At 40.8% G+C, this 27,209-nt stretch overlaps 1 protein-coding gene across 9 annotated transcripts in view; it reads left to right on the top strand.

The window, feature by feature from the left end:
• The window catches only part of RERE (arginine-glutamic acid dipeptide repeats), a 282,428-nt gene that overhangs the window by 182,119 nt on the left and 73,100 nt on the right, over positions 1-27,209 (top strand). For all 9 annotated transcript variants that reach the window (XM_063436525.1, XM_063436530.1, XM_063436528.1 and 6 more), the window contains exons 4-6: positions 12,675-12,780; positions 15,173-15,269; positions 25,513-25,617. In XM_063436525.1, coding sequence (XP_063292595.1) covers positions 12,675-12,780; positions 15,173-15,269; positions 25,513-25,617 — 308 coding nt within the window. The remainder of the gene's footprint in view (positions 1-12,674; positions 12,781-15,172; positions 15,270-25,512; positions 25,618-27,209) is intronic.

The following is a 27,209-nucleotide window of genomic DNA, read 5'->3' on the forward strand; positions in this document are numbered from 1 at the left end:
AACAGGAAACGTTAATGGAAAGTAATTACCACGGCACATACTGGATGATTAGTTAAATGCATCAGTAATGCTCAGAGTTGTTAGGTATCTGCTGCCTGCTCAGTTTAGGGCAGGTTTGATTTACAATGTGTCTTTGTGGCATCCAGAGGAGGGGTGAATCGCTGTGAGTTTAACTCCGTCAGCACGGAGTCAATTGCTTACTGTCCTTGCAGCGTAAATGGCACTTCGACATGAATGTCTGATAAAGCGGGAATCTGAGCAGGTGGCCCAGTGCTTTAAAAAGAATTGTAACTTAGTCAAAGGTTTGCAACATGTCACCAATCAAAAAGGCTTTTGTGTACAAGCAAGGCAGTGAGAACAGTGGCTCTCAGATGATTGTATTTCATTTGGTTGCTAATGCTGTCAGTGCCAAGTACTGGTGGGAGTACGGTTTGGCCAAGTGTAGGGTGGGGTTATAAATTCCTAAACACTTTGAATGCTGGACTGCTAAGAAAAGTCTGGCTCATTAGAATCTGTGGATAAATATATCTGATCCCCTTCTCTAAATTATAGCACACATAGCCAGCTATTAAATGTCATGAAGAGCGCAAGTATGTAGTACAATGGCTACATCTTTGTTTCAATAAGGGGCACGTCTTAAAAGATATATTGGGGGGGCTGTTTGCGTTTATTCTAAGCATTTTCTCTATTTGTTACATTGTCAACCTTTGTATACAGAATATTCACCTTTTGTTTTTAACATATATTTATTTATCAAAAATTTAATGTACGGTCTGTTTATTTTACCCATACTGCTGACTTCAACATATTTGGGTTCTAATGATGTCCCTTTAAAAATATCAAAAGCACCAGTATATAAATGCAAGTGACTGAATAATTTACCTCCATGGGGTGGGTCTCTTAAATGATCACTATAGGCAGGGCCAGGAATACAAACATGTATTTCTGACCCTATAGTGCCAAAACCCACCATATAGGCGGCTTGCCCCCTCACCCTTAGCCTCCCTATAAGTCACCTAATTTCCTGCGCTGCGTGGGTCCACCGGTGTTGGCTCCACCCCCTTTGTGACATCATCAAAATGGGCAATTTTTAGCCAATCCAATGCTTTCCCAATAATTGGCTAAAATCGGCACGGGGCGGGTCCAAATGCAGTTTTGGCCAATCAGGACCTCCTTATAGAGATGCATTAAATCAGTGCATCTCTATGAGGAAAATTCAGCGTCTCCATGCAGAGCGTGGAGACGCTGAACGGCAGGGCTGCTTACTGTGCAGCCCTGAGCCAGGAAGCCCCTCCAGTGGCCATCTGAGGAGTGGCCACTTGGAGGTGTCCCTAGGGGAATGTAAACACTGCCTTTTCTCTGAAAATTCGGTGTTTGCATGAAAATGCCTGAAGGGAGCCATTATACTCACCAGAACAACTACATTAAGCTGTAGTTGTTCTGGTGACTATAGTGTCTCTTTAAACATCTAAAAAGTAAAGTAAATATCAAAGTTTATTAATTGCATTATTTATTTAAAAAAAAAATAAAAAAAAAAATCATCCTTTTACTATTAACACTGCAGTGATTTTCTCAACAATTCTAAAATGTTTTTACTGATCAATTTAGAATATGAATGATGTAAGCTGCCACCCAGTGCTCAGATGAGAAATTAGTACTCTGAAATAATTTTGACTTGTTGGCAGATGGAATGGTTATATTTGAAGCTGGGTTGATTTGCAAGGTCCCGTGCGTACTGACCACGTGGTAAAGTGAGCAGCTACCATATAGATATATGTTGCTCAGTGTTATAAAAACTGGTATGTTTAATTTGTCTTCCTGATATGTAGAAGTTTAACTTGGCATTTACCACTTCAATTGTGGTTTCTGCAAAAAATTACTCAGTGGAGGCAAGATGATCTTAATTTTCCCCTCTGTCGTATAACCAATATTGCCTTTACTCCTATATTAATTTTTATCTGATTCAAAACTTCAATAATTGCTTGTTTTTCTTCATACAAGTTGCCCTAAACATATGCAGGCATACAGACTCCATATCTGATCTGGGACTTCTACTAAAGAAATCAATATTGAATATCTAAAGAATCATAGACTCTTGTTTTTCCTGGGCACTTCATAGAATGAGCATGTTGATCCATTTATAAAAGCCGTCTGCTGGCTCATGTGACCTGGAAGTCCAGTCAAGACTCTTTCATAGAAATCCTCAGGTAGACAGGCTTTTAGGTGGATTTTGAGGGTTGGTAGCCCTCATTGATTTAGAACACTGTTTAATATCTGCGTTTATGTAGGTAGGAAGGTTTGAGCCATTTTCAGGTAATTCTATGCTTTTTTTGATGTAGAGCTTGGTTTTGTTTTCTGTTACTGGTGGTTTTTGTTTCCCAGATTTTGTACTTTCTGTTTAGAATCCGTGAATCCACAGTAAATGTTTAAAACGTATTCCATGGCAGAGAGAGTGTATGTGTGATCTGTGTATTCAAATACAATGAATGTTAATGTGTTGGACCGACTACAATGGCCTATATTAGTGATATTTATACCCTTGCTTTCAGCATGACTTTTGGGTTGTTGGCAACATTAAGGGCAAAAATCTAAACTACTGTAGCTAATACCTCATAATTTCAGTTTGTGGACATTTTAATTCAAGCCTATAAAATCTAGATATTTAAGAGTGTCCCAGGCAGTCCACAGCCGCCAGCAGTGTGTGATGTGCCAGTGTGAACTAGGTGCCAGTTGTGTTGCCTTAACAATGCTGTTTCTCGACTGTGAAGATGGCTTGAATGTACGTAAACAAATAAATAAAGCTTTGATAATGTGACCTGCAAAATGAGTCACTAGTGACCAGCGCTGATCTTTCTAGCTTGTTAAACATAATGAAACTCTGCTATGGCCCTGATAGACCAAGCCTTAGCCGGCAAAGAAGGCCAAGCCTGTCAGTTCTCTATACATCAGAATGGGTGCTCTGCCAGCCTGTCTACAGGGAGGGTAGCGTGTAAATAGGGAAAGTAACGAGGCAGCGTAAACATCTCTGATAGTCTGCTCTGTTAGCCATCTGCGGTTTAACCCTCTGAGATTGCAGTGACCATACTGCTGCAGTTAAACAATAACCGTTGCCTCATGTGGAAAGCAATCTGATTATTCCAGCGTGTTAAAGGACCTCATCTGGTATGTTCCATAAATCTAGTGTTTGAAATGTACACAGCCGCACAACTGGGTGAATGAAAGAGAAGCTGGGTGATGTCTCGGTTCCCAGTTTAACCCTTTCAGCGTGAGGCTGGCTTTAATGCTGTAATCAGTGCGCATGAGAATTAAGCAACTGGCAGAATCTACCTTAAAATAGCCTGTAGTATTAATGGGATGTATTCCAGATCCACATTTTCCGCTCCCACATGTTGTCCATGCCTGTGGACAGTATGTAAAATGTGCTCCCTTGTAGTGAGCAGCATGTGTGTACGATGAAGGCCACTCCAAGTAAACTGGAATGTAATCAGTGCATTGTGCAACCAAAACCACTTACAAATGCAGATATCAAATGTTTCATGCCTGGTCTTTGTATCCAGGTTTTTCACCATCTGCTCACTCCCACAATGCTGTGTGTGGCTTGCCGTTCTAGGCACTCTGGCGATGAACGGATGTAAGTATATCCCAGAGTCTTCCATACTTTTCGTTCGATGCTCAAATCTTCAAGTAAATTCAAAAAATGATGTTCTTTAATGCATTTATATTGCAAAATGTGTCGATGGAACAGTGTGCTATATAAATTACTACCATGTCATATGTGTCTGGCTGGTGCACATTTAACAAAATTCCTGTGCTCCATACGTCTAATTTTTGGTATTTGATAAAGATCTCCATGGAAACACCCCATTTCCTGGCTCTTTGAAAATCTCTAGCTGGCTAAAACACTCAGCAACATGTGCCCATCTATGGCAAAAGGGGCCTTTGCTTACAACAGGTTTTTAACTGTCAGCCGTAAATAGATTTTCTGCATTTTGCACAGAGCGCACGGTGTAAACCTGTGTGCTTGAGGGAAATCGGTTATTCCTGTGAGAAATCGGACGCCACCAACATGTTATTACACTGCACTGCATTGCACACAATGATGTTGTTTTAGGGATCACATAATAAAGAATGCATTGGCTGAAATCAGTATAGGCAAGAGTGTATAGTGTGGGAGACAACCCCCTCCCCCCCAGGCAAATTAGCCAGCCCTTCCTAGAAGTGTTTTATTGCTCAGTAGCACATTAGAGAAGCTGTGGAAAACACACAGAGATCACTTCAATTTACTCCTGTTGTGACACATCTTTGGTTTTTTTTTTCTTCTCATCTCATTTCTGCTCTGGTTACAAACTAGTAATCTGTCAGTTAACCCTCTGCGTGCTTTATTGAATCCATGCATTCCATTATTCTGGCCCGTAGCAGTTCAATTCACATTTTGCTTGAAGAGCTGCGGATGTAATTATCTGGGCTTTATTAGGACATCCGTTTCATATTTCTGTATGAAACACCATCAGATGAGGGTTTAATCTGCGTTGAGGGTGAATAGGGCATCCTGGTCTGTGTTGTCATGGTGTCATGGAAGCAGTCACAAAGAATCTGAAAAAAAAATCCTTGCATGTAATTACATTTTGGATTATGGCTGTGGTATTTAGAGGGGTATTACATTTTCGGCAAGGTTATGCTGTCTTGTCAAAAGATCATATTTAGATGCTTCATTATTAACACGCTATATGTGAAGGGAGATTTGTGTGAAGAATGCACTTTGTTGGGTTTGTATGTTGTCAGGATCTTGTTTACTATGTAGGTGTATGTATGTTCAGTATAAACTGTGTTTCCATAGAGGAGAAATAGTCTAAACACTGACCAAACAATACAGGAAGTAAGGGATATTACTCCCCCGCCCCACCGAATGTGAGGAGATGAGCAATGCCGTCCTGGTCACAACCAGGGCAGCATCTTCCTTTAAAAAAAAAAAAAAAAAAAGACGGGGACAAAATGGCTCTGAATGATAGATTGGTGACCTATGAAATGGATGTCTGATCCTGTGAAAGCACTGAGCTAATAGGAAATCAGAGCAGAAGAACAATGATTCGTCAAAAAAAAGCCCCCTTGGAAAGAAGGAGCACGCACACTATAGTAACAAACAATCCCCGCTGAGCTCTCTAGTGATCTCATGTCTAGTTATGTCTCTTTAATAAATGATCCTGCTGATTTGCTACTGTGGCTTTCAGCATTTCCTTTTTACTTGGCTAGACCCATCATGACACCATTACGGAAGAACCCCACTTTGTATTTGAACATTTTCTTGAATTTTATCAACTTAATTACCTCCTGTATTGCATAACAATTATGCATTCAGCCCACAAAAAGGTGATCTTAGAACGCATTAAGGGGTTTATTCACTCATTTACAAATAGCAGTGAATGAAAAACCAAATTGCATATTTATAAAATAAATGACTAAGTTGTAATAACAGATGTTGAATATGTTTGCAACTTTTCAATTTGTATCAAACTTTTTTGACAATTCACAGCTTAGTGAATTTTCCTTGCTTTGCTCATTAAATAGGATGTAGATATATTGGATGTTCGGGACAAACCACTTATTTACATGGTTTTTTAAATCTACTCTTCACAGTGATGGATAATAGGTACGTGTTTATCCTCTGATTTGTGTTGTCTAACTTTCTGTTACAAGGGTTTAGCGATGATCAACATCACAGATTTTTTTGGCTATTGGGATTATTTTGTCTGTCTTTAACATGCACCTCCAAACAAACCAAAGTAATAGTTATATATTTAGGAGGCGATTGGTTCCTCCCTAAACACCAAACTGTAAAATTTTAGCTTATTTGGAAAAAAAATCCATATCGGTAGTTGTCTTTGTAAGGGGTGAAGGTTCTATAAGATCTCTGACAAGCTCACTACTGCCACCTAATGTTGTGCAGTATCCTACATAGAATCTTATGAATGGAATACTTTTATGATAAATTATATAAAATCAAGTGGGGGGGGGGGGGGTTTAACGTAAAATGTCTCTTTGGTATGTAAGCAGTCATGCCCCTGACATAAATTTAATCTAGGAGACTGAAATGTTTTTTCTTGTATTTTATATAAAAAAAAATTTGTACAGCTGTTCAAAGCACATTTTTCATGCAGCTAAAATATTGGTAATGTTTTTGTACACAAAAATATGACTTGCTAGTTCACTGCTTATTGTGTGAACGAAAAGCAAAAATGTTCAGTCCGCATGATGTTATCAAAGTAAAGTAGAAATGTGCGAATGCCCAGATCTGTACGTGTACCGATGAGCAATGATCTATCTAAAGGATCATTGTTGGGAGTATGCACACAGATCACTTTCCGATTTATTCTTGATATCTGACCAGATGCTGCCATCAGCTGGCCACTTTAGGATTTGCATCATGCCTGCAGACCAAAGCATCCACTGTTTGAATAAAGTCACTGACTTTTCCTTTTCACTCCCCCTCTCACCCCATTCACCTCTTTGAAGACCACAAATATGTGTTCTGTGGGATTCAATGTTCGTGCAGGCTTGTAGCTCGTTAAAAACATTTTTGATTGCATACAAGAAATATAAATAAACACCGTGTGGTTACTCTCACCATTAAAGAATGTTAATTTCCCTTTAGGCCTTACTTAACTTCCTGCAGTATTTGGAATATGGGAGAGGTACACTGGCTGTTCATTATTACTTTCTCTTGTGTTAGACTTGTAAGGAACGTTTCAGGGAGACAAAGCCTTTTCCAACAAAAGGAGTTTGTTTAAAGAGCTCTGCAGGCAGCCTTAGTTTGTAACATGTAATGATGTCTTAAACAAGACCTTAAATGTATTTATTACAGTGCAGCTGCAGTCTATGTTTAGCTTTCTTCAGAATGTAGGACAGTGCTTTTTATCCTTGTCCAACCCGCGCTATGTCTGCACATTCTCATTTCTTATTTTATTATTGAAATATTTAATTACTGTAACCATTTCAGTATGGAAAATCCTGCTTATTGCAGAGCTAAAAAGAAAAAAAGCAAACCCGTGAAATAGATGCTATGTTACTACTGCCTCTTAAAGGGAGTTAAATATAAACTGAAATATGTTTGAAAATTAAAATAATTTAATAAAAATAAGTCTTACAGGGGCATTGTTAGGTGGCAAAATAGACCAGGGGTATCAGCCCAGGTGTGTGTAATATAGCCCTCCCCACGTATATTAAAGTAACACACCAATGTAATTATTTTTTATTTTTTTATTGTGCAATGTCATTTTTAGAATAATGACTTTCAGGGCCTCACTATAAAAAATAGACAAACGTACCTTCGCCAGGACGGTCTCTAGCTGCAGCCTAATTCGCCCACCATGATATCTTCAATTTTGAGGAGTCCTGTACATGTAAATATTTTTCTGGGGAATCATTTGGAACATATAGTGCATGCGCGAAATTTCTCTGCATTCAATTCTGCTTTGCACTATAGATCGAAGTATGTGAGATAGGAAACCTCCTGTTTGTGTGCATCATAGACCAGAAATGTTACTAAGGGGACTTATATTTTCTCTATGCTGACTACAAGGTGTAAGGGACCAATCTAATAACACGGATTGACAGGGAGCTACGATGTAGACAGCCAGTTGCAGGATAAAGAGGTGTGGATTTTACTTTAATTTTTTTTTCACCTACAAATAGATATTTGTTAAATATAGAGATAAGTAAATCTAAAATACCCTGGGAGTGACCATATCCTGCTCAAAGGGACACTTTAGGCACCCAGACCACTTAATCTCACGGATATGGTCTGTATGCACTGTCCCTGTCGCCTTAACACAGCAACAACATAAAACATTGCCGTTTTAGAGAAACTGCAATTTTATTCAGGAATACCAAGACTGCCTCTAGTGGCTGTCTACCAAGCCAAACCCTATAGAAAAACATTGAGTTAATGTTATCCTTCCTGGAAGGCTCAATGTGCACGTGGTGCTCATCACACACGCACATTTGGTTGCTGGATCAGCTGATGTTGACAAAGGAGGAAGGTAACTGATTAAGGTTTTTATTTTTTAAGTGTTCCTTTAGGCTCATATTAAAGGCATACTGTAGTGCCAGGAATACAAGGCTGTATCCCTGGCACCACCGATCCCTCTGCCTGCCCCCTCCCTCGCTACCTCCTCAGCAATTAAAGGGTTGAAACCCATTTATTTACTTACCTGATCCCAGTGCCAATGTCCCTCAGCGATTGGTCGAAGCTCTACCTCCTCAGTCCCAACATGAGCGGGGTCTAATGCGCATCCGTGCGCGCATTAGACCTCCCCATAGGAAAGCATTGTATCAATGCTTTCCTATGGGGAAAGTCTGACGCGTGACCATACCAAAAGTCTGTTACAATTCCGGAAGCGCCCCAGTGACTGTCTGTTAGACAGCCACTGAGGGCAGACTTAATGCTGCAAAAGGGACATTACACTGAGCTGAAGTGGTCTGGGTGCCTACAGTGTCCCTTTAATGTTGCGCCATGTGTCCATATCTGTGTGATCATAAACACATGATGTAACTCTCACTGAGACACTGTACCTCCATACATGTTTGGGGCTGGACAAGAACAAAAACCTTAGCTTTTATGATCATAACATCCCGTCTTTATATTTATCATCCAATGGTGAAGATCATAATATAAAATCCAGCAGCAGGAAGAGGACCAGCTGCAAACATGAATTGCAATATGAAAATTCCCGGATTAGGGAGTCTGAAAACCCCATAGATTAGTTATACATGCTTAAACAGATGTCTGGGGCACACACAGGTTGCTGAAACTGGGCTTATGAAAGGCTCAGGATCTGAACAAAAATGTTGGCACTTCTCCAATAATAGTATGCTACTGGGAATTGACCTGTGTCTGCCTGGACATCTGTAAGTATGTATAGCAGCAGGAAATGTTGCCACTACGATTGATTATACAGTGACGTCCTTGTCCCACAGACATAATGCAAGGCAGGGCAAGACCAATCTTAGGACCAGACAACTAGCACAAGAAACATTCGTCCTGTATTTTAATCCTGTTTTTGTGTAATATCAACAGTGCAAGGTTTCTGTATTATTATTGTGGCATTTTATGTCAATTGTAAATTTCTGAGTGTTTGAGCTGTTGTGCAAGCTGTGATCAGTCCCTTTAATTGCGTATGGGCAGTTTTGATGTGATCTTTGATCAGTCTTTTTTATTTTTTTGTGTGTGCATTGTGTTAGTGCAAGCTGTGGTCTGTTCCTATGTGATCTGTGTTGGTGCAAGCTGTGGTCTGTTCCCGTGTGTGCGATCTGTGTTTGTGCAAGCTGTGTTCTGTTCCCATGTGATCTGTGTTAGTGCAAGCTGTGTTCTGTTCCCATGTGTGCGATCTGTGTTTGTGCAAGCTGTGTTCTGTTCCCGTGTGATCTGTGTTGGTGCAAGCTGTGGTCTGTTCCCGTGTGTGCGATCTGTGTTAGTGCTAGTTGTGGTCTGTTCCTGTTAAATCACTCAAACCACAAAATAGTGGGTGAGTGTTACCTGGAAAGTAAATAAGTATCTTGGGTAAGGTAAAGTCACAATTGACTCAAAAAGCACCATATATTCATATACAAACGCATATATCTCAAGTGCAAGTTAAAGAAACTAGCCTTATAAGGCTACTCCACTAACTTCTAAAGTTATAAAGGTGTAGGGTCATCTGATAAAGTGCTTAAAATAGTGTTCTTGCTTTATTAAGTAGACTTATTTATAGTACTAGATATTACCCGATTCCCAGAATGATCTAATATAAAATGTATAAATGGGAGTGTACCAGGATAATGGTCTGAAGATAAATGACTTATTGAGATCAGTGGTATAAAAGACGAAATCACTATGTTTATCAGTAGAGAGACTCTAAATGTCCTTCAATTAGATAAGTAAAAGGACAGAGATAAAGTAGTAATTGTCTAGATAGTAAGACAGTAGGTAAGGTAGAAAGCCTCTCTCCCTGATAAACTAACTAGATAGGTAGTGGAGAGTAAAAAGAGTGAGAAAATTAACTAAATAAGTGAAAGTGCAGCATGTCTATATTGAGAATAGACATAGTGCATGGTGATAAGTGCCCAACATCCACTCCAAACAGAACGCCCGACGCGCGTTTCGGTGCAATCTAATAGTGTCTTTTGCCCATGACGAAGGTGCATATTAGATACCTTCGTAGATTGCACCGAAACGCGCGTCGGGCGTTCTGTTTGGAGTGGATGTTGGGCACTTATCACCATGCACTATGGGATGTCTATTCTCAATATAGACATGCTGCACTTTCTTACTATCTAGACAATTACTACTTTATCTCTGTCCTTTTACTCATCTAATTGAAGGACATTGAGTTTATCAACTTATAAACATAGTGATTTTGTCTTTTTTATTCCGCTGATCTCAATAAGGCATTTATCCTCAGACCATTATCCTGGTACACTCACTCTCTGTACTGATATACATTTTATATTAGATCATTCTGGGAATCGAGTAATATCTAGTGCTATAAATAAGTCTACTTAATAAAGCGAGAACACCATTTTAAGCAGTTTATCAGATGACATTACACCTTTATTACTTTACAAGTTAGTTGGAGTAGCCTTAAAAGGCTAGTTTCTTTCACTTGCCTTTGAGATATGTGTTTGTATATGAGTCAATTGTGACTTCATCTTACCCAAGATACTTCTTTACTATCCAGGTAACACTCACCCACTATTTTGTGGTTTTAGTGATTTATTTTCTTTTTTGACTATTCTTTATAGGGTAAAGCCCTGCAGACACAACTGGAGTGTATATACTGGTGTACAGATCCTAAGTATTGATTTCTTAGGTATCTGATTATCTGTTCTGTTTAGTGCAAACTGTGGTCTGTTCCCGTGTGTGTGATCTGTGCTAGTGCAAGCTGTGGTCTGTTATTGTATTTGCGATCTGTGTTAGTGCAAGCTGTGGTCTGTTATTGTATTTGCGATCTGTGTTAGTGCAAGCTGTGGTCTGTTCCAGTGTGTGCGATCTGTGTTAGTGCAAGCTGTGGTCTGTTCCAGTGTGTGCGATCTGTGTTGGTGTAAGCTGCATTTTTGCCACTTTAGATTCTATATTCCACCAATATTAAAGCTGACAGTCAACATTTTTTCTTTTTTAAACGTAATAGTTTAATTTGTCTGTGCAATACAGTAAATTAGATTTATGAGGTAGTAAATCTCTTGTGCTCAGTAGGTCATGAAGCACTTACCTGTCTTGTGGTGATCTATAAACATCAGCAGAAACTGAAATCAAAGCTGTTGGAACTTTTGTTCCCTGTCAGCAACTCTACTTTCCAGACATTTGCATGCGTTTTATGTTTGTGTTGAAGGACCACTTGAAAACATTTTAATTACATCGAACATTACAAGTTTTTCATTTCGGAGGCATCATTCATCATCGGCATTCGTCTGTAACCTCTGTACAAAGAGAATTTCAGATCTGTGCTGCATCCCTCTAGGCTTTTCATGTGTTCGCAGAGCTGTTGCTTGTGAATCAAAGTAAAGAGTTTATAAAACTTTCACCTTGCGTTCTGTTTGTTTGTGTCAAAGAGGAAGCCAGATCTTTTCGGGTCACACCAGATCATTGCTTGTCCCTCTGGCACCAAAATATAAAATCAGATCTATCAAATGGGTGCCACAGGTTTAAACCGGATAAAATCACTTGCACTTTATTATATTAATATTTATTCTTAATCTCCTCCCACAATTGATTACTATATATTGTTTTGACAGAGCCAAGACTTATGAGAAAACACCTGTACCTCTGTACTCTATACCTTTTCTACATCATTGACATACTCTCCGCCTTCCTGCTCTCTGATTGTCTACACCTGGGGTACGCAACATTCGGCACTCCATTTCCCCTGATGCTATGCCAGTATTATGGGAGAGGTAGTGCACAATATCTGGAGTGCCGACGGTTGCCTAACTCTGGTCTATACAGTCATGTGACCCTGATCTAGATTATGTCTTATTTAATCTTTTTTATTTATGCTATGCTGTTGTGGTTTCCCTTCATATCTTTTTATTGTGGTTTCTTTTTTAAAAATGTATTCATATGAGTTAACCCTGCGTTCTTTTTAGTTTGGGGGCCAAAATGTTTTATGGTATTCCAATAAAATCTGCCTTAACACTACCCGTGTATGTACCCTGTCCAACTTTCTTCCTGAGTATTAGTAGTAGGTAACAGACATATTGCCTGGGATGCTGTGATTTCTGGATTTCATCTTATTAGGCCTCATTCTTCAACACAGCTGCCGTCTGTTTATGATATGTATCATTTAAGGAAATTTGTATGCAATGGACTTGTTATTTCGCTCTCTATCCGATCAGTTCTGGCCCCTGTCCTGTTCCATTTCTATCTCTATCCGATCAGTTCTGGCCCCTGTCCTGTTCCATTTCTCTCTCTATCCGCTCGGTTCTGGCCCCTGTCCTGTTCCATTTCTATCTCTATCCGCTCAGTTCTGGCCACTGTCCTGTTCCATTTTTATCTCTATCCGCTCAGTTCTGGCCTCTCACTTTAGCCCTGCATGTTTTGTTTTGTCTTTAACAAATAAAATGGGTTGTATGTTCTATAAAATGCATTTATCAGCACTTTGTGAAGGGGATTCACAAATATCTTTCATCTTTTACTGTTTCAGAGTAAACGAGACCATCTCCTGATGAATGTGAAATGGTACTATCGTCAGTCTGAGGTGCCGGACTCTGTCTACCAGCACTTGGTACAGGACAGGCACAATGAAAACGGTAAGTGAAATACTCATACAAACTCTTACCATAGAAGCACATCTATACCTTCTCTAACACATTCATATGATAACACATACCTCAGTGTGCGTGCGTGCCTGCAGCCCAAAGTTTAGGCATTTTCCAATTCAGATTGTGTGGATATTGGCAAATCCTGTACCACTAGGGTACTTGGAGTACTAGATTGGGAAGTACTGCTCTATAACTGTAATTTACTGCCTTTGGTATGGCAGACTGTGTGTGTGTGTGTGTGTGTTTGTTTTCACTAAAAAACGCTACATGGTCAAAGTATGTTGACACCCAATCATTGAACATTTCTTTTCCAATTCATGACTGTTAATATGGAGTCAGTTTCCGGTTTGCTCTTGAAACTGTACCCAGTCTTCTAGGTGTTGGAACAGGATCAACACAGGGATTAGCTTTTTTCAACCACAAGTCAAACATGTGGTCATGCAGAAGTGTTATGCACAGTTTTTGTTCCAAGTTGTTCTTCCACACCCTGTTTTGGGGGGAAAAAAATGTTTCTAATTGGATCTTGTTATTGGCACAGAGGTATTCTCATGTTCAAATAGAAAAGGGCTTTATCTGTAGTATTGCCACTAATTTGGAAGCATATAATAGTAATGCTGTTGTATGATTTAGAGTTGTCATCCCATCACTGGACCTCAGGTACTGTCAGTCCCAGACCATTCTACCTTCACCAAAATGTGCCGCTGGTGTTATGCTGTCAGGCAGGTATTGTTCCAGGCATGCAGCAAGCTGCGAGTATCATTGCCAGGTGAAGAGGTGGCGTTCATCACTACACAGAGTGCATTTCAGCAGCTCCAGAGTCTGTTTACATCATTCAGGCTGACACTTGGCATGGAGCGTGAAGGTCACTGTCTTGTTTATGATTGCTTGTCCACATAAACCATTTTTATGAAGCTCCCCTAGAATAGACCTGCTAATATTGCTTCAAGAGGCGGCTTGGAATTCAGCATTGGAACCAAGGACAGACTATTTTTATGCTCCATGCGCATCAGAACTTCACGGTCTGATTATGTGAGCGTTCTGTGATAGGAGTGAGATCCTATCACTCAAGGCTTGGCATACTTTGTTCGCCTGGACATCCTTCGCAGGACAAGCAAATAAAACACCTGTCTGAAAATTGGCATTTTATGAAGATACCACTCTAAAAGATCAGTTCTTAAAGGGACACTGTAGGGCACTACAACTGTTTCATCTCATTAAAGTGGTTAGTGTCTGGAGTCCCCTAGCACCAGCCCTCCATTTAATTGTTAAACGGTGTTTAATGCTAAATGAGGGTCCCTAGTAGTGCAGGAATCCCCTTTGTGCTTCTTGAGCTAATGAAGCATTAGTCTGAGCGGCAGTGCCTGTGATAGGCTTAAAGGGTCAGCTGACTGATTTTAGCATATCACAGTGCCCATTGCTGGTATTCTCAGAAGGCTAGTATGTGTAATTGTCTGCCTTCACTATAGCTTCTGTAGAGGCCAGGCTATGGTTAGCCATGAGCCATCATAACGTGTTCATCTGCTCGAGAATGAACGAAGGGATTGCATCAAAGCATTTCAGGCACTATAAATAATTCAGTGACATGAAATGGTTATAGTGCCTGCAGTGTCTTGTATGAACCTCTGGAATGTGTGGTGTTTTTTTTTTTTTCCTGGTATGATCGTGCCTTTGATATAAAATGTGATTTTCAAAACATGAGTCATTTTAACATGGCACTCTGACCCCTGTACCATTACAACTCATTGTAGGTTTAAGATATGTCTAAACTACAATAATGAATCCATCCAGTTAACCCATTGTACTCTGCCTAGCATTACTGTCCAGACAGATTCACAGTTCTTAATGCAGTTTCTGTATTATCGCTGAAGCTGGGTTGAGCTACGTGAGCTGAGAAGTGCAGTGGTTTGTGTCAAACCTCTCTTAAACAATTTGACAATAAACCAGAGCATGCAGCCCACAGACTTTAAAAATATGTACAAAGGATCAGCTCTAATATACTAGATCTTACAGAGATCAATATAAGGCAGCACACCTGAACAATAGGGCTCCTTTACAGGCCCTATAGAGTAGACAAAACTAAAAAAGGTGAAGGGGGAGGCGGCGCCACAGGTGAAATAAAATATAACTAAATAAACCTGATTATAAACTATACAAGCACATATAAAATACCCTATATAAGAGACAAAATACATACAAGATGAAAAAGAAACAATAATAGTGCTTATTGTATAAAAGAGGTGAAGTAATAAATTATACTACTCAAGCTTTATCCATTGAGCAGTCTGCCTGCTCAATAAAATGTGAGTAACCACTTGGTATTTTATTACTTCACCTAATACTTTCTATTGTAATATGACCCTTGCTTTTTCTGTCCCCCCAGATTCTGGTCGGGAGCTGGTTATCACTGACCCGGTCATTCGGAATAGAGAGCTCTTTATCTCAGACTATGTGGATACCTACCACGCTGCTGCTCTTAGGTAAGTGCTCACATCACTGATTGCCATTTAGTTTTTTTGTAATCTACTCACCCCTCCTTATTCTGTGATACTTTCAAAAGCTTTTCACTCTAGCATACAGCTGGAGTAAATGTTCTTCTATAATATGATACGTGAGTCTCTTGGCATTTAATCACTACAAGTGGACATTGCAAATGCAAAGATGAATTGCTATTTAAAGCGATTCTGTTGCCTTCTGGGGGGTACCTTCGCACAGACCCCTGATGGTTGTCTGGGAGTACGGAGGAAGGTACGTTTTTACATTCCTGAACCTGTCCCTCACAGCTGCCGCTATCTTATTCCAGTGCATACTTTTCACATCCTGGCGCTTTATTTGCAAGGAGCCAATGTCCGTGCTCTACTCTCGCGCATGCGAGTGACTTCTAGTGAGGACTGGGGGCTTGACAATGGCAGGTCTGCCTTTTTAATCTCCAACAAATTTCAACATAGTCTTTTTGAGCATTTCATAAAGATTTTCTTTATGAAATGCTTGTGTGGTGGGGGGTGGACAGAGCCTCTGTAGGTCGAGCCTTCATAAAGTTTTTCTATGATTTGCAAAAATAATTTCCAAAGTAATAGTGTTCCTGATTGTAAAGTAGATGGCATATTTTGTTAACATATAGATGGTAGAACTACATACCATGCACATACAAGTGACTTCTAATTCCTTTCTAATACTATGTATCCTCCAAAAGGTATTAAAAAGGAACTTTTGTTCTTTCTCCCCCCCCCCCCCCCCCACCCCCATTTACGCCATGTGGCCGGAACATTATTTTGCCACCCATGTGACAATGTTCACGGGAGCTGTGATTTCACAGTATAAAACTCTGCAAACAAATGCCGGGGCACTCTTATACCACGTTCAATGCAGTTAGTGGAGTGTGCATGAGCCAGCCTGGAGCATCATGGGATAATGGTGTTGTCCACACTCGGAGAAGCTGCTGAGGTAAGTGTGTTTTATACTTATCTCTGCTGCACTCCTCACCCCAGTAAATGATTGAATGGAATGAAGGATGGAGGAACTATCACAGTCTTTAATAAGTGTGTGATGCCAGGTTTGTATAATAATGTAAAATGCATTCTGATTAAGTGGGAGTAATGATGTATGATGTACAATGGGATTATAGAAAGCACACAGGCATTCTCAGATGTAGGCTAGTTAGATCATCTTCTCTGAATTGCAACATTTTTTGATTAAACTTTGCTTGGTAGGTATATGTATATGTAATAGTCATTAGGTAAAGGAAACTAATCATTTTGAGGGAATCAAGGAAAAATGAGGATATACCTAGGCATTTATTAAATGGACTCTCCAAGCACCAAGAGTGTCCTGGAGCCCTTCCAGTGTAAGTTGTCAAACCGTTTACAAACTGTGTGACATCTTAGTGTTGTCAGGGAGCTGATCACATTCCCTTTTAGAGTTGGAAGCACCTGCTAGGAGCTTCCGTTGGCTCTGCCAAGAAAAAACAGCAATGCAGGGCCGGCTCTTGGACTAAGAACCTCAGCTGACCTCTTTCAACCAGTGAGTAATATGTGCCATACAATACACCCAGCTTAGTTCACTGCAGGGCGCTTCCAGACCAGCACCCAGTGGATCCCCAGGTAATTGGTGGTTTGACTACTTACCGTCGAAGGGTGCCAGGGCACTCTTCACACCATAGCCACTGCTGTGGGCTCTAGCAGTTTCGGTGCTTGGAGTGTTCTTTTAACCATTGAGGTGTACTAAGTGAAAACACGACTTTCAGCAGTAAAGCCCAAATAACAAGTATACTTTTGATGTATAGCCTGTATGAATACACTGTGTGTTCTGTAGACTCAATGAATATACTGTGTGTTCTGCACACTCAATGAATATACTGTGTGTTCTGCTCACTCAATGAATATACTGTGTGTTCTGCACACTCAATGAATATACTGTGTGTTCTGCACACTCAAGGAATATACTGTGTGTTCTGCACACTCAAGGAATATACTGTGTGTTCTGCTCACTCAATGAATATACTGTGTGTTCTGCACACTCAAGGAATATACTGTGTGTTCTGCACACTCAAGGAATATACTGTGTGTTCTGCACACTCAAGGAATATACTGTGTGTTCTGCACACTCAAGGAATATACTGTGTGTTCTGCACACTCAAGGAATATACTGTGTGTTCTGCACACTCAAGGAATATACTGTGTGTTCTGCACACTCAAGGAATATACTGTGTGTTCTGCACACTCAAGGAATATACTGTGTGTTCTGCACACTCAAGGAATATACTGTGTGTTCTGCACACTCAAGGAATATACTGTGTGTTCTGCACACTCAAGGAATATACTGTGTGTTCTGCACACTCAAGGAATATACTGTGTGTTCTGCACACTCAAGGAATATACTGTGTGTTCTGCACACTCAAGGAATATACTGTGTGTTCTGCACACTCAAGGAATATACTGTGTGTTCTGCACACTCAAGGAATATACTGTGTGTATTCCAGATCAGCACCCGGTGGAAATTGGTGGTTTGACTACTTACCCTGGAAGGGCGCTAGGGCACTCAATGAATAAACTGTGTGTAACGGATCACCTGGCATCCCGACTGGGTACCTCCGTTGAAGGATGCTCCTAGCGCTTCCTGAGGACTCCCAAGTACTCGAGCCGACGCCATAACCACAGTAGACTCCTTTTAGAGAGCAAGAACAAGCTCTTACAAGCGCTTAGTAGTGATATAGCAAGAGAGTATGACTAGCATAGCAATCCCTTGTAGCAGATTTCCCCAATAAGAGACAGCACTCCAAATTGAGGGTGAAGTAGAACTGAAGCTTTAATCCAACACTCTGCTTTTATGCACATTTTACACACATAGTACCGCCCACAGGGTTTTGTAAAACAACCAATAAAACACATACAATACAGGTAAACACTGTGCAGGACACACAGAGTGTATACACGGCGTGTGCAGGACACACAGAGTGTATACACGGCGTGTGCAGGACACACAGAGTGTATACACGGTGTGTGCAGGACACAGAGTGTATACATATAGCCACTGCTGTGGGCTCTAGCAGTTTTGTGCTTGGAGTATTCCTTTCACCATTGAGGTGTACTAAGTTAAAACACGACTTTCAGAAGTAAAGCCCGAATAACAAGTATACTTTTGATGTATATACTGAAAAAAAGTCCCAAATGTTAGATTATATGGAGGGAGGAAAAAGAAAGTCCAACCCCCAAAAATCACTAGCAGTGGGTGTGCCCATATGGAGGGATAGATAGCTCAAATCCCATGGTGGAAAATAAAAGAAAAAAATAATGTAAAATAAAATTCTTTATTGAGCAAAAAACTGTAGAAAAAAACATCCAATAAAATAACACCCAAATAAGTGCAAAAAACAAGTGTATAAAAATATACTATATACACTGGGTCTGAATTAAGCTGAGGTCCTATAAGTGAAAGCCTGGAGAATAGTTTGTATTAGATAAACCATGTGGCTAAATGAAAGTCAAAAATAAAAGGAAACCTAAAACCAGAAGGCTGTCACTAAGACCCCAGGTGTGGGAGGGAACAGCCCCACGAAAAGGATAGACCTCCTATTAAAGATTATAGATAATCAATAAAGTAAATAAAAGTATAGGAGATGCAAATATCCAAAATAAGTGTCAAACTCCCCTTAATGGGAGTACGAACTGCCTGAAAACTACTGCTTCATGCAGGATGTGAATTAAACATCTCTCATATTGGTTTAGGAAACTAATACCTCGTTTCCACTGAGCGGACCGGTTCGGTTCAGTTCGGTACGGTTCGCTATTTTGGGTGTTTCCATTATGAAAGTGGTCCATACAAGCGAACTGTACCAATCCATTCAGGGTCCTACTTCAGATGTAGGGCCAAAGAAAATGGAACGGTTCGGTTAGGGCGGAACTCCTATACAATCCATTGATTGGTGGACAGGAAGAGCATTTTTTCTAAACCCCGCATGGCCCTGAAGGTCTGACCTGCAGTGGAAACGCTCACCAGAATGGGCTGGTCCATTCTAAACCTTCCAAACTGTACCAACCCGAACCGATCTGCTCAGTGGAAACGAGGCAATAGTGCACTATATTCCTAGATAACAGTATCCAAATATTAGGTAACTCAATAGATCCCAGTGAGAGATACTAAGTTGCAAACTGCTATGAGGCAAGTTCAAAATAACAAAGAAAAAACAGGGTATAGAGCCCTAAATAAACATCTGACTAATATGTGGTCAGAGAAAGGGCTAGGCTGAACAATCCCTAAACATCATACTGGCTAATAAAGTAAACTAGAAAAGCTACAATTTCTGGGGAAATTGTGTAAAGTGTTCTTGCCTCCACCAGTAGTCTACAACTGGAGTGGGCGGAAGTAACTGTTATTATTTATTTATAAAGCACATTTAATTGCAACGTTGTTGCCCAAAGTGCTTCACAGTTACATTAAAACATACAGTTATAAAAACATTAGCAGGTGCAAAAGGCTTTGTCTATGACATCACGTGCTGCTGCAGCCTGGCACAGTTGAGAGTATTTTGGCAGTTGCCATCTTCAAACGGTCGTATTTTAAAAACTATAAATCCTACAGTGAAGAGCTTTATATTGTGAGAATCACAAGACCCAGACCTACATTTTGATGCATAGTATGTCTCTGCAATATTAACAATGAAGGCAAAGTCACAGTTTATAAATTGCCCTTCAAACGTGAGCTTTGCAGAGGGGAGTTTCAATGAATGTCAATGGACGGCGTGAGTTGCAAACAAAATTATCAGGACTATGGCTTAGCTGTGGACATTTTTAGTGGCAGCAGGGATAGCTGAACGTTTTGATATAAGATTTGTGTAGGTGGGCCTGAAAATGAGGGAGTGGTGGCAGTTTAGAAATCATGTCCTGATTTTTCAGCTTTTGCCAGCTCCCACTCTAGCTTTGCCATTCATTCCTATGGGACAAATTCCGCCACAAGAACGACGATATTCCGAGAACCATTCGCCGAAACGTTCCACAAAGTACTAGCAATCCGATCGGGAACAATCTGCACGTTTTGGTATATTTTTGTCTATGTAGTGTAAAAACTGTGGGAGGAGTTAGGGTGGCAAATTTGGCTATAATAAAAATAAGAATAATATATATGTGAGATAACAGTAAGTGGTCTTGCTATGCAAGAACACTTAATAATAATAATAATATATATGTGAGATAACATTAAGTGGTCTTGCTATGCAAGAACACTTAATAATAATAACTAGAAAAGCTACAATTTCTGGGGAAATTGTGTGAAGTGTTCTTGTCTCCACCAGAAGTCTACAACTGGAGTGGGCGGAGTAACTGTTATCATTTATATAGCACATTTAATTGCAATGTTGTTGCACAGTTGCATTAAACCATACATTTATAAAAACATTAGCAGATGTGCAAAAGGCCCTGTCTATGACATCACTTGCTGCTCCAGCCTGGCACAGGTCAGAGTATTTTTGCTGTTGCCATCTTCAAACGGTCGTATTTTAAAAACTATAAATCCTACAGCGAAGAGCTTTATATTGTGAGAATCACAAGACCCAGACCTACATTTTGATTTATAGTATGTCTCTGCAATATTAACAATGAAGGCACAGTCGCAGTTTAGAAATTGCCCTTCAAATGTGAGCTTTGCAGAGTGGAGTTTCAATGAATGTCAATGGACTGCGTGAGTTGCAAACAAATGGTCATATTGTGAAAACTATAAGGACTATGGCTTAGCTGTGGACATTTTTAGTGGCAGCAGAGATAGCTGAAGGTTTTGATATAAGATTTGTGTAGGTGGGCCTGAAAATGAGGGAGTGGTGGCAGTTTGGAAATCATGTCCTGATATATCAGCTTTTGCCAGCTCCCACTCTAGCTTTGCCATTTTTTCCTATGGGACAAATTTCGCCACAAGAACGACGATATTCCGTGAACCATTCAGCGAAACGTTCCACAAAGTAATAGCACACCAATCGGGAACAATCCGCACGTTTCGGTATATTTCTGTCTATGTAGTGTAAAAACTGTGGGAGGAGTTAGGGTGGTAAATTTGGCTATAATAAGAATAATATATATGTGAGATAACATTAAGTGGTCTTGCTTTGCAAGAACACTTAATGAATAGAAGGATAAGCTGTAAGACAGGCTGCTACACTGAGAGAGATTTCCTGCCTAAATATTGCCGGTATAATAACCAGACAGCGTTAGCCCTGAATAAGGTACTATATATCCTTCCCCTCAGCACAGCAGATCACACAGAGACCCATAGTAAAATAGAGACCCTAAAGAGCAAAGTCTAAATCATAGTGATATCGAGACCCTAAAGGCAGCGTCTAGCTCGACGCGCGTTTCGGCGCTATGTGGCGCCTTTGTCAAGAGCAGTGACTTCGGCACACTCAATGAATATACCGTGTCTTCTGCACACTCTGGGAGTATACCGTGTCTTCTGCACACTCTGGGAGTATACCGTGTCTTCTGCACACTCTGGGAGTATACCGTGTCTTCTGCACACTCTGGGAGTATACCGTGTCTTCTGCACACTCTGGGAGTATACCGTGTCTTCTGCACACTCTGGGAGTATACCGTGTCTTCTGCACACTCTGGGAGTATACCGTGTCTTCTGCACACTCTGGGAGTATACCGTGTCTTCTGCACACTCTGGGAGTATACCGTGTCTTCTGCACACTCTGGGAGTATACCGTGTCTTCTGCACACTCTGGGAGTATACCGTGTCTTCTGCACACTCTGGGAGTATACCGTGTCTTCTGCACACTCTGGGAGTATACCGTGTCTTCTGCACACTCTGGGAGTATACCGTGTCTTCTGCACACTCTGGGAGTATACCGTGTCTTCTGCACACTCTGGGAGTATACCGTGTCTTCTGCACACTCTGGGAGTATACCGTGTCTTCTGCACACTCTGGGAGTATACCGTGTCTTCTGCACACTCTGGGAGTATACCGTGTCTTCTGCACACTCTGGGAGTATACCGTGTCTTCTGCACACTCTGGGAGTATACCGTGTCTTCTGCACACTCTGGGAGTATACCGTGTCTTCTGCACACTCTGGGAGTATACCGTGTCTTCTGCACACTCTGGGAGTATACCGTGTCTTCTGCACACTCTGGGAGTATACCGTGTCTTCTGCACACTCTGGGAGTATACCGTGTCTTCTGCACACTCTGGGAGTATACCGTGTCTTCTGCACACTCTGGGAGTATACCGTGTCTTCTGCACACTCTGGGAGTATACCGTGTCTTCTGCACACTCTGGGAGTATACCGTGTCTTCTGCACACTCTGGGAGTATACCGTGTCTTCTGCACACTCTGGGAGTATACCGTGTCTTCTGCACACTCTGGGAGTATACCGTGTCTTCTGCACACTCTGGGAGTATACCGTGTCTTCTGCACACTCTGGGAGTATACCGTGTCTTCTGCACACTCCGGGAGTATACCGTGTCTTCTGCACACTCCGGGAGTATACCGTGTCTTCTGCACACTCCGGGAGTATACCGTGTCTTCTGCACACTCCGGGAGTATACCGTGTCTTCTGCACACTCCGGGAGTATACCGTGTCTTCTGCACACTCCGGGAGTATACCGTGTCTTCTGCACACTCCGGGAGTATACCGTGTCTTCTGCACACTCCGGGAGTATACCGTGTCTTCTGCACACTCCGGGAGTATACCGTGTCTTCTGCACACTCCGGGAGTATACCGTGTCTTCTGCACACTCCGGGAGTATACCGTGTCTTCTGCACACTCCGGGAGTATACCGTGTCTTCTGCACACTCCGGGAGTATACCGTGTCTTCTGCACACTCCGGGAGTATACCGTGTCTTCTGCACACTCCGGGAGTATACCGTGTCTTCTGCACACTCCGGGAGTATACCGTGTCTTCTGCACACTCCGGGAGTATACCGTGTCTTCTGCACACTCCGGGAGTATACCGTGTCTTCTGCACACTCCGGGAGTATACCGTGTCTTCTGCACACTCCGGGAGTATACCGTGTCTTCTGCACACTCCGGGAGTATACCGTGTCTTCTGCACACTCCGGGAGTATACCGTGTCTTCTGCACACTCCGGGAGTATACCGTGTCTTCTGCACACTCCGGGAGTATACCGTGTCTTCTGCACACTCCGAGAGTATACCGTGTCTTCTGCACACTCCGGGAGTATACCGTGTCTTCTGCACACTCCGGGAGTATACCGTGTCTTCTGCACACTCCGGGAGTATACCGTGTGTTCTGCACAGATTTCTTGGGTTCAGTTCAGCGTTTATCAAGCTCTGTTTAAACGCAAACTCTTTAGCTGTTATTGATGGACACCGTGCCTTTAAAGGCCAAATTACTCCATAACAATGTACTGTTTGTGTGAAGGTAACAGAATGTACCCTGAGCTGTATTCATAGGATTTGTGGGGAAATGGAAAGTTTATTAAGAGACCTGGTCAATTTCAGGCTGAATTGAAACGAGGTTAAGATGGAATTCTTTTCCTGGCGCAGGCTTTGCACTTGGCGATCTGTGCGATTGATTCCATCAGTACTCGAAACCGAATAATCTGCTTGATAATAACACTCAGATGGCGCTTAAATGAAAACCATCTGGATGCATTTGCTTTATTCAGAGCCACATAGCCAAGGCTGCTGATTTCAAGGCAAATTAGCTCCAACTTGTGCTGGGGGCGTTGCATGCCGGAGTCCAGGGAGTGGATAATCTTTTGATTTCACTTATTACAGAGCTCTGGAATAATGCTGCACATTCCAGGATAGTATTGTAATTCTTCTAGTCTCTGTTCCACCTCAGCAGCACAAAATCAATGGATTCCTTGTACCGAATTTCTTCGTCTGTGCATGAGAGGCCCTGAACAGATAACATTCACAGAGACTTGATCAGTGCTAATCAGACAGCTCTCTGCTCCTCTCAATCAATAGTGCAACCATGGCTAAACATTGGCCCTTCAGCTGTGGTGGGTGACATTTCCCATGATGAAACCCAGTAGCAGCATGGTCGCTGTACGAGGGCCATCTGACATTTGTTTATATGTTTGAAATTGCTATGTTACATGAATTTCAGAAATCTTCTTTTCTGTTTTCCTATCTTCACACTTTACCCTCATCCAATCTCTGGAAATCAAGAACAAAAAAATCAGGATTCCTGAACAATTTCTATAGCAAAATAAGCAAAAATACTGTTATTTTACTGCACTGGGAACCGAAAACCATGATTTATGCTAATTGTTGCAGAAGACCCTTAAAATCATTTTAGTCTGACAACGCAAATACAAAATAGTCCCAATTTAGGTACATCAGCTGCGCACACACACATTCACTCACCAGATTAACACATACATCCATTTTTACTTCTTTCCTGTTGATGTCCCAGTTTTTACACCGATGTTATTTTATTTATATTGTACATCCGCTATCTGTTCTTTGATCACGTATCTGCATTGGAGATTTTCCCAGCTCTAGGTTTTGGTATGATAATTAGTTATTAAAGGACAGCTGTCATCTGTTACAATTATTTTTTAATAAAATAATCCTTTCATCAAGTATTAAAAGGAAATATTTTTTTTTATGAAGTATATGTAAAGAAAAGTGATAAGTCAGTGACCGGATCCTTCACCCATACATGCACCTTGGGTCAGACAGTGTTTGGAACCAATCCTCCCTGGTTCACTACCTACACAGAACGAGAGAAGACCACAGGCAGAAAGTATTCATCAATACTGGTAGAGTAGAATTGTTCTAGGTGAATCTGGCCAGTGGCATGACTCTTTAGAGTAGATCACACCTCACTGGAACCTCTGGGAAAATCCAAGCACAGAGATGTATTAAATTGAATGACTGCTTATGTATTTTGTGAAAGATATTTGGAGTGTTCAGCAGTTACTGGGTAAAACAGCTGTGTATTCTGTGCACAGAGCGTTTCATAAATTCTAGTTATTTCAGGTCTACCTCCCCAAAGTTACCATGGGAATATGTGGCAATAGGAACTAGAAAAGACTTGGATGTTCACTTTTATTGGTGATTCTTACTTGACGTGTCCTGTTTGGAGAATGAGAACCAGGCTTTCATTGAATTTCAGATGTGATGCCTATAATATTTTTAATGAGAAAAACAGGCTCCTGTGAAACTCTGCATAAATCTGTTATGGTGACAAATTTGTACTGTTTGGAAATAAGATACGAGCACTGTTTGACTGTTTTTTTTTATGTAATCTTTTCTTCTTTTCAGGGGGAAGTGCAACATTTCCCACTTCTCAGATATATTTGCTGCTCGGGAGTTTAAAGCAAGGATTGACTCCTTCTTTTATATACTGGGCTACAATCCAGAGACCAGGTAGGAGACCTTTATAAAACTGCATGGGGAGGAATGTTTACTAGACCGGGAATCCTGGAGAACTGAAAAAGGGATTGCTCATTTCAGACCAAAATATTGGAGTGTGAGAATTTCTCCAGTTTGGCTACCTTTGCCTAGACCATATAAATTTTCCACAAGTTAAGTGAATGATTAACCATCAATCTGATCATAATGGAAATAGAAGTTCATTATTTATTTAGGTAATGTTGTACCTGCTATGTTTCCTGCTGGTTACTGTACCAGAGCATTTCTCTTGAGAGGGCAGCTTGAGAGAGCACTGATTTGAGTGCATGCATCCTTCCAACTAATAGAATGGTGGAGTATTTCTTAATTAGCGGTTACAAATCTTAACAGATAACAGATAACTGCTCACTGCTAACTCACCAGCGAACAGGTCTTCTCTTACCAACCAATGGAAAATCCTTTTATAGTGTACCTGGGCTCAATGATTTCTGTCCTGAAAAATAGCTCTATGAAATCTGTTTTGGCAATCAGTAAGCATACAGTAACATAGTTCAATTTAGTTGTTAAAAAATAAGTGCCAGTTTGTTATAGTAAATGTAGTACAAGGAGTCTGTGGATACAGATGCTCCATCTTTTCTCAGTCACTGCTGCAACTTGGTTTGGCCAAATTGTCAAGATCACATCGTAGAAATATTTTGGACATCATATGAGAACGTGAACTTCCTGATTATGAGGTCTCTGTAAAGGGTTTGGGAATTGGGTGCCAGGGAAAAGTGCTTTTGCATAGTAGTAGTAAATCTAGATGGAGTTGTACACAGGTACCTTTTCACATAGCTGTATGGACAATTGGAGTAAGCATGGTTTAGTGGGAACAAGTTTAACAGCCCTATCTGGGGGGAGCAGATTTTATCTTACACATGTTTCACAACTCCAAAGAATCTCAACTTGCACCTTTTAAAAATTGTAACTGCTCTGCACATAAATTAACGAACCACAATCATGTATTAAAGTGTGTGAACATAACTAGATTTCCTGATCCTTTCTGTGCCATGAGCGTAATGCAAGCTGTGCATCCCTCTTTGTATTCCCATATATAATATTTGAGTCTCAGGCCTGCTTATGGCTTACTGGCATTTCTCCATCTTCTTTAAGTTCGTTACAGCTAGCTGCAGGCTATGCAACTGTAACTCTACTGGTTGCGCTTTGAACATGCTCCTAAATCAATAGTTCTTTGCCATGCTAAAATATATAATCTCCACAATATCCAGCAACAAAGTGCAGGCATGTATTGAATCCCCTGAATGCATACTGCAATAATGGAAGCATCACATATGTTACAGGTATTTATTTAGTAATATTTAGTATTTTTTTTTTTAGTATAAATCCAGGTATTACAGCAGTGGGTGACAGCATGACTTTTAGGCTATTGTTTATCATGAATAACTTTGTAATAGTGGAAAGTATATCTTGAGTTCTAATATAAGAATTTTAGATGGTCTGTGGTTGATTATATTGAAGAATTAATTATAGTTTTTAGAGTGTAAATGTTGTCAGGAGATAGTAAAGTTATGTTTCCAGGATATGGTTAATGGAGGCTTCATCTTCAG

Source organism: Pelobates fuscus, chromosome 11 (genome assembly GCF_036172605.1).
Source record: "Pelobates fuscus isolate aPelFus1 chromosome 11, aPelFus1.pri, whole genome shotgun sequence".
In the NCBI taxonomy this organism is placed as follows: domain Eukaryota; kingdom Metazoa; phylum Chordata; class Amphibia; order Anura; family Pelobatidae; genus Pelobates; species Pelobates fuscus.